At 40.6% G+C, this 16,936-nt stretch overlaps 1 protein-coding gene across 1 annotated transcript in view; it reads left to right on the top strand.

Annotated features, from left to right (window-relative positions):
* Positions 1-3,808: 3,808 nt before the first annotated feature.
* The window catches only part of LOC101846195, a gene marked incomplete in the record, with an annotated part of 137,170 nt that continues 124,042 nt past the window's right edge, over positions 3,809-16,936 (top strand). Inside the window, 2 exon segments of the mRNA XM_013079360.2 lie at positions 3,809-4,031; positions 13,554-13,651. Of these exon segments, the coding sequence (XP_012934814.1) occupies positions 13,570-13,651 (82 nt within the window).

The following is a 16,936-nucleotide window of genomic DNA, read 5'->3' as shown; positions in this document are numbered from 1 at the left end:
AGAAGGAGAGAGAGAGAGAGAGAGAGAGAGAGAGAGAGAGAGAGAGAGAGACAGAGTGCTTAATTTTTTTAAATGATTGAGGACCTCTGAAGTTAAAGACCCACGTTCAAGGACGCTCAGTCTGGAATTCGAACCAAGGCCATCCACTCCGTTGTCCAGCATGATACCAACTGAGCTAAGCACGCCTCCAGAAAGAGAGAAAGAGGGATAAATAGATAAATAGAAATAGGGTCTAACTGTATGTGTATGTGCATATATAGTGATATCCAAAAGAAACTTGAAAATGTAATCACCCAATCATCGTGTTATAGCATAGTACTACCCACTCGTGCAGTATACCAATTTAAAACTAAACAAATTCTGCATCCCCTGACCCATTAATATTCCATCTATGATATAAGAGACGCCCGAGATATGTTCACTCAAAATTGACCTTCAAAAAGTCAGGCTTGGCAAAATTGTGTGAAATCAAAGAAACGTAAAAGTAGGTGTGCGTGTATATTGAGGTACATCAGCATGGGTGGAATGGACATGTATTAAATATGAAAAGAGAATAATATTGTTGTCTCTGCAATGAACAGCATCTTGTGATGATATTTTAAAAAAGATTGGAAAACCGAGCAGTTACAAATACCACGCAAAACCTGGACATCACATGTGCTCATCAGTATTATTTTGTTTTTGTTTAGAAGCTATTGGTTTCGTGTAGAGCAACAAAACGTTTTTTAAATTTATGGACTATGTTAGGGAAATGCTGGACATAATGATCTGTAAGTGAGGAACAGAGGACATGGTTTTGGGTTGTCTGGACTGGAATTAACAAAACGGTGAGAATCACCGGATGGCTTGGTTTAGTGGAACGTCATTTCTTACTTTATTTTCGTCACGGTGTCATTCAGGTAGACATCCAAATGCATAGCAAGGGACTTTCTAACAGGGAGATTGCCACTAGACAATTCTTGAAAATCCAAGTCAAATCAACGTTGGGGTAGTCATCAATAAATAGCCCCGACATGAATCATACATGCATTTGAAGTCCCATAAAATGGCAACTGAAGAGCAGCGACTTTGCTCCCAATTCAGACTCTTTGTTTGCAACTCTCTGGGATATTTGGGATGAAATGACAGATAATTATGTCAAAAATTAAACAGAGTTGATGCCCAAAGGGTTCGTTCACTAAACCAAACCAACGGCTCCTAAACAAAATAAGGAGGAGCACATTTATTATTGTTAAGTCAATGTTTTGCGTAGTATTTGTGATTGCTCGGTTGTCCGTTTTGTTTGAAACCATCGTAATAAAATGTAAAGAAATATTATTTATTGCAGACACAAAATTCTCGATTCATTCGATATGCAATGTATGTAATCTTTTCAATATTAGTGCTCCTCAATACACGATCGAAGACAATTTTGCGTTTTCTTGATTTCGCTTAATTCTGTTGAGCCTGATTTTTTAAGGTCAATTTTGAGTGACCATATCTCAGGTGTTTCTAACATGGATTTTTAATATATCGTATGATGCAGAATGTTTTGCTTTAAACTGGTATGCTGCATGAGTGAGTAGTGCAAGACTTTAACACGATTATAATGTGATTACATTTTCAAGTTTCTTTTGGATGTCACTGTAATATGCAATCGAGATTGTCCAAGACGGTCACATAGTGTCTAAGAGAAAAGTGGTGTCTTAGCCACGTGGTGTCTTGGACAGTGTTGATTGCGATATAAAAATACCCCGCAAGAATGGAAAAGGGGGGGGGGGGGGGTGAGTGGGAAGTGCGCTCATATTTTCAGATGATTGTCACGACCAAGTAGCCGTTAGAAGTAGAACAGGTTCAACTCTCTCTCTCTCTCTCTCTCTCTCTCTCTCTCTCTCTCTCTCTCTCTCTCTCTCTCTCTCTCTCTCTCTCTCTCTCTGGAGGTGGAGGTTTCATTGTTTTAGAATAAAAATTAGCAACACAACGGAGCCACCAATTGGCGACGTCCAAAACGTGAGTGCCCTTGGAATCTGCAAATTTACATATATTATTATTTGGGCCTCTCATCAATGTTATTCAGAAAAACATTCACTCAGAAATGTATTCTGAAATAGATATAAAAGGATTTTAGCCTCAAAAGTACCGATAAACATTGCCCAACAGGCGTAAAAATGTCGATTTCTTTGATATAAATTTTAAAACGCATAGAGCTTGGTTTTGTTCAGGAATCTGCGCTAAACAAATGCTATTAATCGTATGAGCAATGATTAGTGTTTCACTATTTTGACGAGCGCTTGATTTCACCACGATTCTACACTCGAAAACACACAAACTGTGAGTGTGTGCGTGTGTATATAGATAGACAGATAGATAGTGTGTGAGAGAGAGAGAAAGAGAGAGGGAAAGAGAGAGTGAAAGAGAGAGAGAGAGAGGGGGAGAGAGAGAGAGAGAGGGGGAGAGAGAGAGAGAGAGAGAGAGAGAGAGAGAGAGAGAGAGAGAGAGAGAGAAAGAGACAGAGAGATAGAGAACTATTACTTCCAACAAAACAAGAGCTTTTCGAAAGGCCACAGTGTTGCTGCATTGGTAAATAAGAGATGAGTTGGAGATGCACAACATTGCATGAGGACAGATTGACGAGCGGGTCAGGCAATGGTGGAGTCATTAGACACACCACACTTCTGGAAATAGCTCACGCCACTGCTGTTTTCAAAACTGCAGTGTATTGTTTTCCAGCAAGGATCAATGGATCTTGCTCAAAACACACCCATGTGGCCATCTTAACAATAGGCAGATCTTCTAAGTTTTTGTTCCTGATTTGGTTTTTCATTCTCAGAGAAAAATTGTTTTTAACAAATATAGCTTTGAGGAAAATGTACTTTTTATTTGTACGATTTAAACTCAAATGACACTTATGATGCACGTGGCAGGAGGCAGTTGTAGATGACGTAACGGCGACCGTACCATCAGTGGGGGGACGGGGCCTGGAGGTCAACTTGCAATTATATCACCGAACATATAGCTCTCGCAATGAGGGTCAGCCATCAAGCGGCAATATCTCTTTCCCTCCCCCCCACCCCACCCCAACCCAGCAAACAAACTACACAGAAAAAACCGAACCAAATCCAACACTTATGCATCCCGTACAAGTTAAATCAATCAACAGGCCGGTTTGGCCTGTATAAAAAATGTGAGAACCTTCTGCAAAATTTCTACAACAGTTATAGTCTCTATGACACGATTTGTGACATGTCCCAAGTAAAAAAAAGAGTTGTGAATTGACAAAATATTTTTCTTTTGGAGCATGGAAATCAATCACTCTTTGTGCTTACAAAAAGAAATCATATGAAACTACGAACTTAAATACATCTGAGATATTTGATGTATGAATGGTAGTTCAAGGGTACAGTTAGACAATCATGTCACAAAGGAAAACAGATAGAAGAGGAAAACGGGGAAGAGGGTAATAGAAATCGGGTTAACGAAAAATTATATTTTGCCTTGTTACAAAGCACTAGTGGAGGATATGTTGAACCGGAGCAATTATGACTCATAATGATCGCAACCAGTGTTGAGTAGTGCAAAAGAGAGGCACGAAAAGGAAATAAACTGGTGCCTAGGAAGCGGAGGAAACGTAATGGAGCAGATCAGATTAGATCTATAACTATGATGCAGGAACATTAGAACCTTTAGAAATGAATAGACCTAGCGTCCGGAAAATAAGGACACAAGATTAAGTGAAAGGGCAAAGAGAATGCATAGTGCAGAGAGTGGAGGTGGGAGTCGGAGCTAGGCGACCGGCACCAGTGTGACTGTCCTCGCCGGTGGCGCAATGCGTGTGGAGCAACTGTGTGAATCACGCGCGTCGACAGCCGTGGTGGAGGTGGCGGATCCATAGAGAATGACTTGATGCTTTTTAACTCGTTGATTGGCCAGGGATTTTCCAGAAGGAGAATAGAAATTACTGGCGGTGAGTGCTGGCTATAACTAGCTTGTGTCTGTGATTCGGTACTTCTAGGTTCGGCGGCTTTATGACGGAGATACCGTTTTTCAAGAAGGTAAGCGTTCATTAGACTACTGTGTTTACTTCAGCGATTTTGTGACTCGGGGACTATGTGACTGTCAAGGGGGCAATGATTGTTATGTTTTGCTGTCAACTTGAAGCCAGTTGCTACTGTTTAGTTTTTAATGTATATTAGTAATTTATGCAGGCAATGATGTTGAGGGAAACTATAAGACTTTTGGCGACTGTCAGAGTGACTGTCATAATTGTTTAGAAGGCCGTATAGCTGCTCGTTTTACAAACGAAGGACATGTACTTGGTTCCATTAAGAAGACTGTGACTAGATCTATGTATTAGCGCCTTTTGTGTATTTGTGAGAGACTAATTAACGGCTTTTAATACACCTTTGAAGCCTTTCTTTTAATGTAGGTGTTTTGACACCCCCGTCTACAAAAGTTAGATTATGATTATCTATGAGTGGACTTCAACCCTGCCTGTCAGGGCTAACCCAGGCCGAATGGGATACACTCTCCCTAGAAGAAAGACTGAGTTCTGATCTCCTGAGTGCGATTGCAAAACATCACAGAGGCTAGTCTTTAGAAGCCTAAATGGTGGGGGTTTTTTTTGGGGGGGGGGGTTCCTTCGACTTTGGTAGTTGTCCAGACTATACGATTTTTGATAATCGGTTAAGAGACTATGATATGCGTATCGTCATTGATTTTATAGCGTTTATTTAATCTAAAGTGAACTGAGTGTAAAAAAAAACCCAACACAAAAAAGTGGAACAGATGAAAACTCAAGTAGTTCAGTTGTTACAACGAAGAATACCAATCTGCAGTGTCAATATACTTTTAATACAGTGTGATAAAAAACCCACAAAAACTAATAAAAATAAATAAACAGCGTTTATGCTGGGCAATTTCCATTTTTTAAAAGAAATGCTCAGTGCACATTACACAAAAAACACATCACATCTTAAAAATTAACCGACATGTGTGTAGGCCAACGTAAAACACAGTATTATGTATGTATATATATTATCTATCTATCTGTCTATCTATCTACCTATCTATCTATCTATCTATCTATCTATCTATCTATCTATCTATCTATCTATCTATCTATCTATCTATCTATCCATCCATCCACCCATCCATCCATCCATCCATCCATCCATCCATCCATCCATCCATCCATCCATCCATCCATCCATCCATCCATCCATCCATCCATCCATCCATCCATCTATCTATCTATCTATCTATCTATCTATCTATCTATCTATCTATCTATCTATCTATCTATCTATCTATCTATCTATCTATCTATCTATCTATCTATCTATCTATCTATCTATCAATCAATCAATCTATCTATCTGTAGGCCCATAGAAACATACTAAGAGAAAAACAGTGAAACTTGAATAATTAGAAATATTCATTCAAACATTCGTTCTTTATAAAATATAAGAAAAACATTTTCGTTCTCTCTCTCTCTTTCTCTCTTTCTCCCCCCCCCCTCTCTCTCTCTCTCTCTCTCTCTCTCTCTCTCTCTCTCTCTCTCTCTCTCTCTCCACTTTTTTTCTGAATATCTTGCACAAAATTGATCTAGAATGTTGTAAGTTGGAATAGAAGTTATTTATTCAAAAGGAATTTGTTTAACATAAAATTCATAAAGATAAACTTATTTTTGAAAAAGAAAACAACTTCAAGAAAAGCACCCATAAACGCAAAATACACGAATGAAAAATCTTTCAAGTGAAGTCATAAACTGAATGGGTTGCTTTTTTTCCTCCTTTACTTTTTTAACATTGAAATTTAATTTTTCCATCGCTGCAACATTTAAACGATAATTAATTTCTCTTATAGAATTAAAAAGCTAACATTGTTATTCTAGAATTCTTAAAGCTTGTGCTCGACATGTAACGTCCTCCGTTCGATTCGAAACATTTCTTGACCGCGTCGTTCGTGGTGTCCAAACATAAGGACCCGCCAGATCATGAATGTTTAAAACCTCACACACTGTAAACTTTTCATTTCAAAGTGTCTTCTAGACATGATAGGGGGTGGTGTGCCCAATAGACAACATTGTTGAGTTTACATATCCTGAAAGATGAAAATGGGCTCAGCTAATTGTATTTGAGAAACACTCACGCTTGTCAAGACGACCGAGGAACCATGAACACAGTGCCATGCTCTGATCTATGTGAACCTCACGAACATAAAAATGATACTGTCATAGGTGAAGATATACCTACAGAAAGTCGATTGTTGAAGTGTAGGAGAATCACTAGCCGCTCACATCGTCAAAGGAAAGATGTCTCATGCCACTCGACTACTGAATTCTGTATTCTGGTGACATTTAAAGGGGTGCTAACAGTGCGTGATCTACCTGTAATACTCGTTTTGTCTTGGAATTTTAAATTCTGATTCTCTATAGATTCAAACTGGCGGTACATCTCTATCCGCGACATTAAAGAAGGCCTTGAGGGCACTTTGATTTTCTTTCCGTACCTTGTGTGAAACTTACGAAATGTCGGGGATGATGAGTTTTAGGTGAAGCAATGCTCAACACAAAAAGGCTCTCTGCTCTTTGTTAAACTCAACTATGATCTCAACAGACAAAGAAAACTTGAAAAAACCCAGACAACATCTGCAAACTGCTGTAGCTTGCAACATAGCGCGATCATTGTGACTTTAAGCGGCAGGTCTTATGCGAACTGTATCATGTCCAAATATGGGGACACGGCAAAGAGTGGGTTGTTTTCTTTTGCGCTATTCAGTGAAAGACTATACTAGAGAGAGGGAGAGAGAGAGAGAGAGAGAGAGAGAGAGAGAGAGAGAGAGAGAGAGAGAGAGAGAGGGGAGAGAGAGAGAGAGAGAGAGAGAGAGAGAGAGATAGATAGAGAGAGAGAGAGAGAGGGGGGTACGGAAAAAGATGAAAAAATAGACTTATACATAGACAGAATGAGAGATAGAGAAAGGATAATAGAAAGAAAGAGAGAAAGCTTTTTTTTTGTTTTTGTTTTAGTAGAGGTTTTACAGCGCTCGCAACTGCATAAGGTCATATGAGTGCCAAGGGGTGGATGTCAACAGAGAAATCCTTGACAGGTAATCACACTTACTCTGCTCATCTCTCTAGCTTCAACAGCACACAGCTTCCACTTCGACTATCAAGGCACCCTGGAAATAGCGGGTCACAAGAGTATGACACATATACAAAAGAAGTAGAGGTAAATGACGACAGTAAGGATTAAGAAAGAAAAAGCAGCAGTTCCCTGCTGTAGTTCAGGCACATTTATGAGCATGACATTGTTGGATCAGCCCATTTACAATTGTACTGTGCATTAGAACGAGAAATGTTCCTCCTTTGGGAATGGCCTAAAGACACTTTAGTTAGTGGCACCGCCCCAGAAGATTAGGGAGAAAGTGGGAGCGAGAAAGAAAGAGAGGGAGACAGAAATAAAGTGGCGGAAAGATAGCGGCAGAGCGAGCGAGCGAGCGAGAGAGAGAGAGAGAGAGAGAGAGAGAGAGAGAGAGAGAGAGAGAGAGAGCATAATATTGTGCTATCATGTCAAATGCAAACTGCCAAATCTTCTGAGTCAAAGAACCTGTTAAAATTCTGATTTCTGTTTCCTTGCATGTGAAAAACAGATTCTCCAAAATATCACTGTTCTCTTTTACCCTTACACTCTTGAAATATCCCCTCTCCCTTTCACAGTACACTACTGTCAGGTAGAAAGTTTCCCGGTCTGATGCTTATCTTATTCGTGGACTGTCTCTTCAAGGGGATTTTAACCGGCACCTGTGGTGCATGGGTTAGGCGTTTTACCGTCGGACGCAGACGACTTGAGTTCGATTTCATTGTGGTGAGAATTTGTATTGAGCATCTTGGACTGTCTGCTGTGGCGTTGTATTCCCCTCATCCCGGGTTGGTCCTTACAGGAAAGGCTAAAACCCACCTCCTAAATAAAAAAATGAGCTTAAAAAAATTTCAAGTGCTTTTCTTGACATTGTTTACCCAGTGCATCCAGCACCAAATGGGTAGAAAAGGACCAATGTGACTGATGGCGGCATGAACCTTAATGGACATGACCCTGTTGAGTATCATTATGACCCGCAAGGGAGGGCCATTGGAACATTATACTCAGCCGCCTGAGGGCCACACCGCTAGCCCAGTGGGTATCATGGTGGGCTGCTAAGCAGATAGCCCTGTTTCGAATCCCCAAAGGATTTTTCTGAGCATTGGTTGTGTTTAAGAGTTGCAGGACTCTCCACACACTTGGCTAGGCCCTGTCGGAGGTGGAACTTAAGTTGGGAGATCCAGCTTCTTAAGTAACCCCACAGTGTTGAAATGGGCATTGAATCTGTACAATGTCCAATGATCTGCCGCCTAGAAAAGAGGTTTGTGGTACGTCTACGGTCTTTGAAAGTACTAATGAACTCGGTAAGGCAAACTACACGTAGGCCTCATACCGAGTCAAATAGATATAGGCCGGAGGAATTTTTACAGCCATTTTTAAGATTATATTTTTTAAAATGTAGGTGGTCTTTACGCCCCCATTGTTTAGTATATTTAAGGATGGTAAAATCTAACACCTAGCCTTCTTGGATAGAGGTGAAATATCTCCGAGGTCCTGTGTGCAAGCTGCGCTCCTTAAAGATCCCTTGGTGGTCCTAAAATCGATTAGAATAGGCTTCCGCCGTCACCCAGGCAAAATTCAAAGTTAATTCCTACCAAACTGAAAATGTTTAATGCTCCTAAGGTGGTCACATGGCCTTATGCAGTTGCGAGCACCGTAAAACACTTACCAAACTTAGCAACATCAAATAGAGCAAACATGCCCATCTTTTTAATATCATGTGTCATCACTTCGAATGTGATACACCATAAATTGGTGTATTTCGTCGACATGGCTTGATCAATTTATTGTAAAATCAGAGGGTACCTTTCTGCCCCCTCCCCCCTCCCAGCCCAAACCAATGTAAGTCGGCCAAAATCAGAAAACATAATTTCTTGGCGATCTCCTATACCCATTAAAAATTAAGAAGACAACCAGCTGTATGAAATTCCAATAACGTCAAAGATTTGTGACATGCATACGTGGTGCAAGCAGCAGTACAAACCAGCGAATGTATTTTCATTGATGAAATAGACAAACACATGTGGATCAACGACCCGTGGACAATCTCGCTGATGGAACGTGCAAATCGTCCAAGGCCGACATGGAACAATATATCTTAAAATGACATTCGCTGTGGGTAATGTTCGCGGCCTCTTAATCACGAGCTTTGCGGAGGAGAAATGACAGGTGACTGATTAAACCCATACGGTGTACATTATTTCGTTCCTATGTCAGATAGGGTGATTTATGAGAAGGAATTTAAAAAATATGACGGCGTCCAATATGACAGGGTTGTTAAGGCTTTAACACTCCCCTCCCGCCTTTTGTTTTTTTGTTTTGTTGAAAAACACGTTCACACAGCATTACATGAAATCAAAAACAAACATCAAGTAATTATGATTTAGAAAATTCACGACAATATTTTGTAAAATAAAGGCTGAACTTACCTCCCACAGTCCAAACGTCAGAAAAATATTGAAGATAAAATACCGCCGTCCTGTTCAGCAATGTTACCCCAACGGCACGAGCACAAACTTCTTAAGTGGTCCAGTTAGAGAATTACAGTGGGTGTCGCTTTCATCGAGGTCACATTCAACGAAAACTCGGCTCCAACGAGGTAATCCTTAATCCCCGATTTTTTCCTCTATATCTCTTTGTAAATGTACGTCAGCTCCAAAGAGGTTGCAAACAGACCAAAGTCGCTTTCAACGAGGTTGCGATAACCAAATTAAAGCAATTAACCGCCCCAAAAGCCAATAATTTTTCTCATTTCTCTCCATCTCACGCGAAGCACAAGGCCCATCCTCGATTCATAGTAGATTGTATTGCTAGATCTAGTGGGCCCCCTAATATGGGCCCCAGAGCCAAGAGGATGGGTGAGGGTTTGCCTACGACAGGGATGGGAGGGGGTGGGTGGTAACGCGATGCGGGCTATGTGAAACTGGATGAACTCTGGATGGGTAGGTCTAGATCGAGACTTTCATTTTTTTTCAATTTTCTTTTCTTCCCCTGATCAGAAAATCCAAGCTCACACCTTTACTTTATGTAGATCTAGAATTCTAGGCCTAGACGTGAGAGGGTATGCTTCCACACGGGGAGTGTCCCGGAAAAAATATTACAAAATGGAGAAATGACGGTCAGAACACAGCTCTAACACGCGTACACTGATGCAGTTTGAGATTTCCGCCATCAAGGGAACAACTGTTTTAATTACATGTACTGGTATTGGTACATCGTGTAATGTAATAGTTTGTCGCTTTTCTTTACTTTAGCCTTAGTCACGTTCAACGAGAGGTCGGATCCAACGAGGACAACACGCCGGTCCCGGCAACCTCGTTGAATGCGACACTCAGTGTATTTTTTCTGTATGTCGAACAGTCACATCGCATACATGTAATTTATTGGGGTTTTTTTCTCCTTCTTTAAAGCTGCTGTTAAAAAAACAAACAACAACAACATAATAGGAATACCTTAACATGGCTTTGACGATTTTCTTCAGTGCGTTACCGTCCACAGTCTTTTATAGTTGTCTCACGATCTGCTTCGTGAAATTAGACAACGATTACGTAACTCAAGCAAACTGGTTTTCCCAAAATAGGCAACAACTCCGTAGGTGTGTAAGGAAATATGCCTGTAGAGCCGGGAGAATGCTTCTAATAGGAAACGATGGCAACCTTTGCAACCGTTTGGTACGGTTATTCTTTGGAACCTTGTTTGACCGCGCCAAAGTTCCATCGACTGTGCTATCTTCGCTCCACCTCGAGTATTACCTAAGATTCCCTACTTTCAAGGTACTACAATCCTTCTTTGGGCTTTCGCTGTGAGTATTCTCACCCGAGGTGAGAAAAGTCCACAAATTCTTCTCATCCAGTTTTTACATTTCCGCCCTTTTTAGATCTAGATCTATTTCGTTGAGGTTTTGAGTTTTTGTATAGTCCTCTAACAACTTCTATTGCAATGTCTTGGTAGTAGAGACTCTTTGGTAATACTAAACTACATCTACATCTAGGCCTAGATTTTTAGATATTATAGACACTGAATGGGATTTTTAAAATAAAAGACGTATAGACCTATCAGGAAGTGTAGTCTATACAGTCTACGCCATAAGTAGTACAACAACCAGATCTAGATCTAGATCTAGAATCTAGATCTAATCTAGATAGATCCTATTCTAGATCAACAAACCTGTCGACATAAATTATACATTCGCCTTAAATAAAACGTGTTTCGCTCTAGATTCTTCCACAACACCCATTAACTTAACAGTTACTAGATTTATGTATCAGTAGGATCTAGATCTAGACCTAGGTCTTGACCTGCGATGTAAGAACTATTGCAATATAGATCTAGTTTAGATCTACACTCCGCCAATTCTACTGGATCAACAAACCTTTCGACATTCGCCTTTCACAAAAAGCAGTGGGTGACTACCATACTCATTAATATTTCAAGCCGAACATCATAGCTGCCAAAAACACCAACAGTCAAATTTACATTATGTTGTTAATTTGTCATGGGAGGAAATTTAAATGTTGTTGATGTCCAATGATGGCTTGTTGACCTCGGTCCAAAGGTCAAAAGTTGTTTCTTTGCAGTGTCACAGAGCCAAGATTAGCGCTAGGGGACTGCACAGTCCCCGAGTGGGTACAGTCCCCTTAACAACTTCCTATACTTAACTCCCACCTTTTTGTTTCTATCTATATCTCCGTCTATATGTAGCCGTGCAGTCCCGGCATTGAAAAGAATAGGACTGACATGGTGCTAGCGTGTCGTAGGAGGCAACTAAATGGCGAAACCAGGCATCATTGATACATCAGTGGAAATTCTCTACGCTGTATTCGAAAAGGTTTGACAAGAAGTGGAAATACTATCAGACTGGAAGGAAGGCCACCTTATCAAGCTGCCAAAGAAAGGAGACTTCAGCAATTGTAACAACTACAGAGGCATAACACTCCTGTCCATACCTGGGAAAGTCTTTAACAGGATAACTCCTAGAGAGAATCAGGCTGGCAACAGATGAGAAGCTAAGAGGAAACCAGGCAGGATTCTGCAAGAACCGATCATGTGTGGACCAGATCGCTACCCTGCGCATCATTATTGAGCAATCGCTTGAATGGAATTCACCACTAGTGGTCAACTTTATTGACTATGAAAAGGCATTTGACAGCGTGGACAGGGAAATTCTGTGGAAACTCATGCGGCATTATGGAATACCTGAGAAAATCGTCAAACTTGTGAAGACAACCTATGATGGAACAAACTGCCAAGTCTTCCACAAAGGACAACTCTCAGAACCATTCCAGGTACAGACAGGAGTGCGACAAGGATGCCTGCTCTCACCTTTTCTCCTCATACTTGCAATTGACTGGATCATGAAGGAAGCCACCAGAGGCAAGCGAAATGGAATACAGTGGATCCCTTGCCAGCAGCTGGACGACTTGGACTTCGCCGATGACCTTGCACTGCTCTCTCACACACATGCTCAGATGCAAGAAAAGACCAAGGAACTCAACGGCCTATCAAGTAGTGTTGGCCTACGTATACACCCGGGCAAGTCGAAAGTAGTGAAGCTAGGAAAAGTGTCAAGCCCTGCTGTGATAGTGGAAGACAATCCCCTAGAAGAAGTGGACTCCTTTACCTACCTTGGAAGTGTCATCGATGGTAAAAGTGGAACTAAGGCAAATGTAAAAGCAAGAACCGCCAAGGCAAGGTCAGCCTTCAAGCAATTATAAAAAATCTGGAAAGCAAGCGACATCTCACTGCACACCAAGATTCGACTCTTTAATTCCAATGTCAAGTCTGTGCTCCTCTACGGCTGCGAAACTTGGAAGACAACAAAGACAGTGCTGAATAAAGTCCAGACTTTCATCAACAGATGTATGAGGAGTATCTTAAGAATTAAGTGGCAGGATAAAATAAGAAACGAAGAGCTATGGGATATGGGAAAGGACAGGACAAAAGGATATAGAAGTAGAAATAGGACTAAGAAAGTGGCGTTGGATGGGACACACCTTCAGAAAGCCCAGCGGAAACATCACAAGACAGTCACTTCAATGGAACTCACAGGGAGCACGAAGTAGGGGTAGGGCACGAGAGAAATGGAGGAGACGTGGGGAAAGGGACATGAAAGAGATGAAGCTCACTTGGAACGAGCTAGGAAGGATGGTCCAGGATAGAGATAAATGGAAGGAGCTTGTATATGGCCTATACCCTGCCAGGGGTGATAGGCATTCATGATGATATCTCCGTCTGTCTGCAGAGATGTATTCCCTACAGCCCGGGTTGGCTCTTATAGCCGAAGTCGAAGAAACTGGTCTATAAAACTTTGTACGGAGAGATGTCTAATACATTTACAACGCATAACTTGCAACCTATTGAAAGAGAAAAAGTGTTCCTCTCATTAATCTGCTGTGTCACGCATTTTGAAATAATAATTCTGATTATTTTCCACAGGGCCAGTTCTAAACCCATGTCGTGTAGTGCTTACCGCCCAGGGATGACATCATCAATGACGTCGAGATCTGTGATGCTTTTGCTGATCTCTGCACTAGGTAAGATGAGAATGCGCAATGTCTTGAATATAGTGCTAAAATCACACTAGTTTTACTTTTTTAAAACGTATCAGGTTTTGTTGATGTTGATGATGCTATTGCTGATGTACCTGCTGCTGTTTCTGCCTTTGATGCTGGTGTTGTTGCTGGATGTCTATCTCTGTCTGTCTGTGTGTCTGTGTGCCTGTCTGTGTGTCTGTCTGTCTGTCTGTCTGTCTGTCTGTCTGTCTGTCTGTCTGTCTGTCTGTCTAATAATTGGAAAATGCAACTTAAACTCAAGCAGGACATATCAGTAACAGGTTAAACAGTCTTCATGTAAGTAATCCCTCATCTACATTCCCTAGAAGGAATGATTAGTGACAATTGTTCATCGCTGTAAGGTAAAATTAAAGGAGGAGAAATACATCTTTTCTCACATCAGCGCCATGTCCAGAATAGATTAGACATTGGCCGTTTTATTAGGTGTATGAGTTAACGTGTATAAGTTTGAGTTTATGACATATATGCTTAGGGTGATATAATACAAGTGACAGGAAAAGACGAGTCTATTTTATTGTTTGCACATGCGGGCTAACAGGTCAGGAGCAGAGGTGTTTTACAGTGGGTTGGAGTCCATGGAATTTATGCTGTCGTGTTTGCTATCACCATCATCATAGAAATTAATCACAATTACGTTGCCATTGTCTAAACCGTCATTAACATTCCATTCACGCCTACATATAACTGACAACTGATGTAAGCTGTAAGAAATGAATCCGTCCTTTTACGTGTTAATCAGAACACAATACGCGACGTCCTTTCTATCTGTGATCAGTTTCTTCCTGACTTCAGGGGCCTCTCCTCTGACATTGTCGAGAGTTATTCAGATGTTCCGGAAGCATGGTGACGCTGCCTGTCCTCGCCTCGTTCGCACAAACGAGCACTGCTAAAGAAAAGACATGTCACTGGAGACGGGGATCTCATGGCGCCGAGGATATCTAGTATCGAGGAACGGGAGGCATAGGCTTCTACTTGCCGTCATTTTTGTTTACAATAAAATGCTTTGTCTGTCGACGAAAGAGCTGGAATTCCGGAAACTGTCATGAAGCTTTTCGAATTTCACCCCATGTCCAGCGAATTATCCACTTTAATCAGTCTTACTCAGGTTTTAATTAGTCAGCGGTCACCTCTAACCATGTTTGTAAAAAGATAAATTCAAGCTTTCAGTTGCGGACAATGAATGACATATTACTCTTCGAAACTAATTTTAAAGATATTTCAGAGCCTTTGTGGGTGGATGGTGGGTGCTCTGATGTGATATGCTCCTTCTTTCCTAAGAAATATCTGTCGTGGGCCCTTGTGCATCTCATCCAATAGGTCCCAGATTCGAATTCAGATAGCAACGGAAAATTTTCTTCTCTAAAATTTTCTCTTTTCCCATCCTTTCCTGCTCTCTAACAATGTTATGTCGTCTACTTTCTGCCTCCACCCGGTCACCCCCTTTACCCCCTCGTCTGGGCTCTTGACTCTTTCTGCAGCCTTTCTACTGCTACTCCTTGGATCCTTCTTATAGTTGTCTTTCAGCCACACCCCTCTTATGGTAGGTAAGATCCAACACCTTGTCTTCTCGGATAAGGGTGAAAAATATCGGAGGTCCCGTGTGCAAGTTGCGCACGATAAATATCCCTCAGTGGTCCAAAAACCAATAAGAGTAGGCTTCGGCCCCCACCAGGTCAAAATTCAACATTTCCTGTCAACTGAAAATGTTTAGTGTGTCCTGCGAGGGCCGTAAAACACTTACCACTCCAAAAAGACCCAACAACAAACAAATAAAGAAACAAAAATAAACAAAAACAAAACACAAACAAAAACACCCCCGCCACCCCCCCCCCAACAGGAAACAAAACTAAAAAAACAACAACAAACAAACAAAAACATCTGTCGCCCCTATCTCTCCTCCATTTTAGTGTTTGTTACTGTCTTGTAACACCTCTAATCTTCGTCACTTATATGACCTAACTGTGTTGCAAGTACCGCAAAACACTTACTAAATACACCAGTCCTGTATCTCAGAAGAATCAGTAAGACAATGCACCTTATTTCAACTGACATTGTATGCACGCTGGCTTTCTCTTTTGTGCTCACCGCTACCAAAATCATTATTAATTCTTAAAGGACGGAATAGTACCAGATAACTTGATATATGCCATATTAAAACCATTTTTGAGAAAAAAATAATCTCATGATCAAAACAGGCTGAAAAACTATAGACCAGTGCCGAACCTTCTTTCCATATCTAAAATTCTCGGAAAAGTAGTCTTACAGCCTATTGCCCTTTCAAAGTTCAACAATCTTTTCTGTCAGCACATTAAAAAAAAACACTGTGAAAAGTAAGCTGGGAATGATATCTTTCTTGGAATTAGACCGTAGCAAAGTTGTAAGGCTTTATCTATTAGATCTGTCAGCAGCTTTGACAACATTGTTCACGGAATTTTACCAAAAAGACTAGAAATCACATTTGGCATTCATGATTCTGCTCTCATTTGTTCAACCACTATCTGTCCAATGACAGCCAATCTGTTGCAATTAAAGGCATCAAGTAACAAAAGGGCATTCTTAAGTTTGGTGTTCCCCAAGGTTCGGTTTTAGACCCAGAACCTTTTACAAACATACGCAACTACTTGCTGTCAAAACACAAAAAGTATCAACTCAGCTACCACATCTAAACTGAAAACACACCGATAAAATATGGCTTTTTTAAAATCCCGGCAATGCCAATGAATTGAAAGAGCGAGTAGAGAAATGATGGTAAAAAAGGATGTGTGAAATAAAATTATATATATATAATATATAATTATATATATATATATATATATATATATATATATATATATATATATATATATATATATATGAACAAACCCAAACAACCCAGACACCATCTTATTTTGAAGTTTAAAAAATCTAATGATGTAAATAGAAGCCATTCAGAAAGCGAATATACAAGTATATTCTTTTACATTGGTGTATATTTACATGTAGCCACATCCTTGAATAACCTAGTAAAGAATGACATTCGATGTTTGTACCTTAATCTCGGAAGAACCAGTAAGATAAGAAACTGGATGTGAGCTGATAGGGCATGTATGCACATTGTCTCTCTTATTAAACTCTGCCCCCTCCCCCTGTGCCAAATGTACTAGATCCTCTCCTCTTGTCAAACCCTGACGATTGCAATTCAGTTGTGCTTGATATCTCATGTGAGATATTGGGAAATTTTGAATGGGCAAAAATAACACCGCAAGA

Source organism: Aplysia californica, unplaced genomic scaffold (assembly GCF_000002075.1).
Source record: "Aplysia californica isolate F4 #8 unplaced genomic scaffold, AplCal3.0 scaffold00049, whole genome shotgun sequence".
Taxonomy (NCBI): domain Eukaryota; kingdom Metazoa; phylum Mollusca; class Gastropoda; order Aplysiida; family Aplysiidae; genus Aplysia; species Aplysia californica.
Note: the sequence above shows the minus strand (reverse complement) of the source record. Positions and strands in the feature narration are given on the sequence as shown.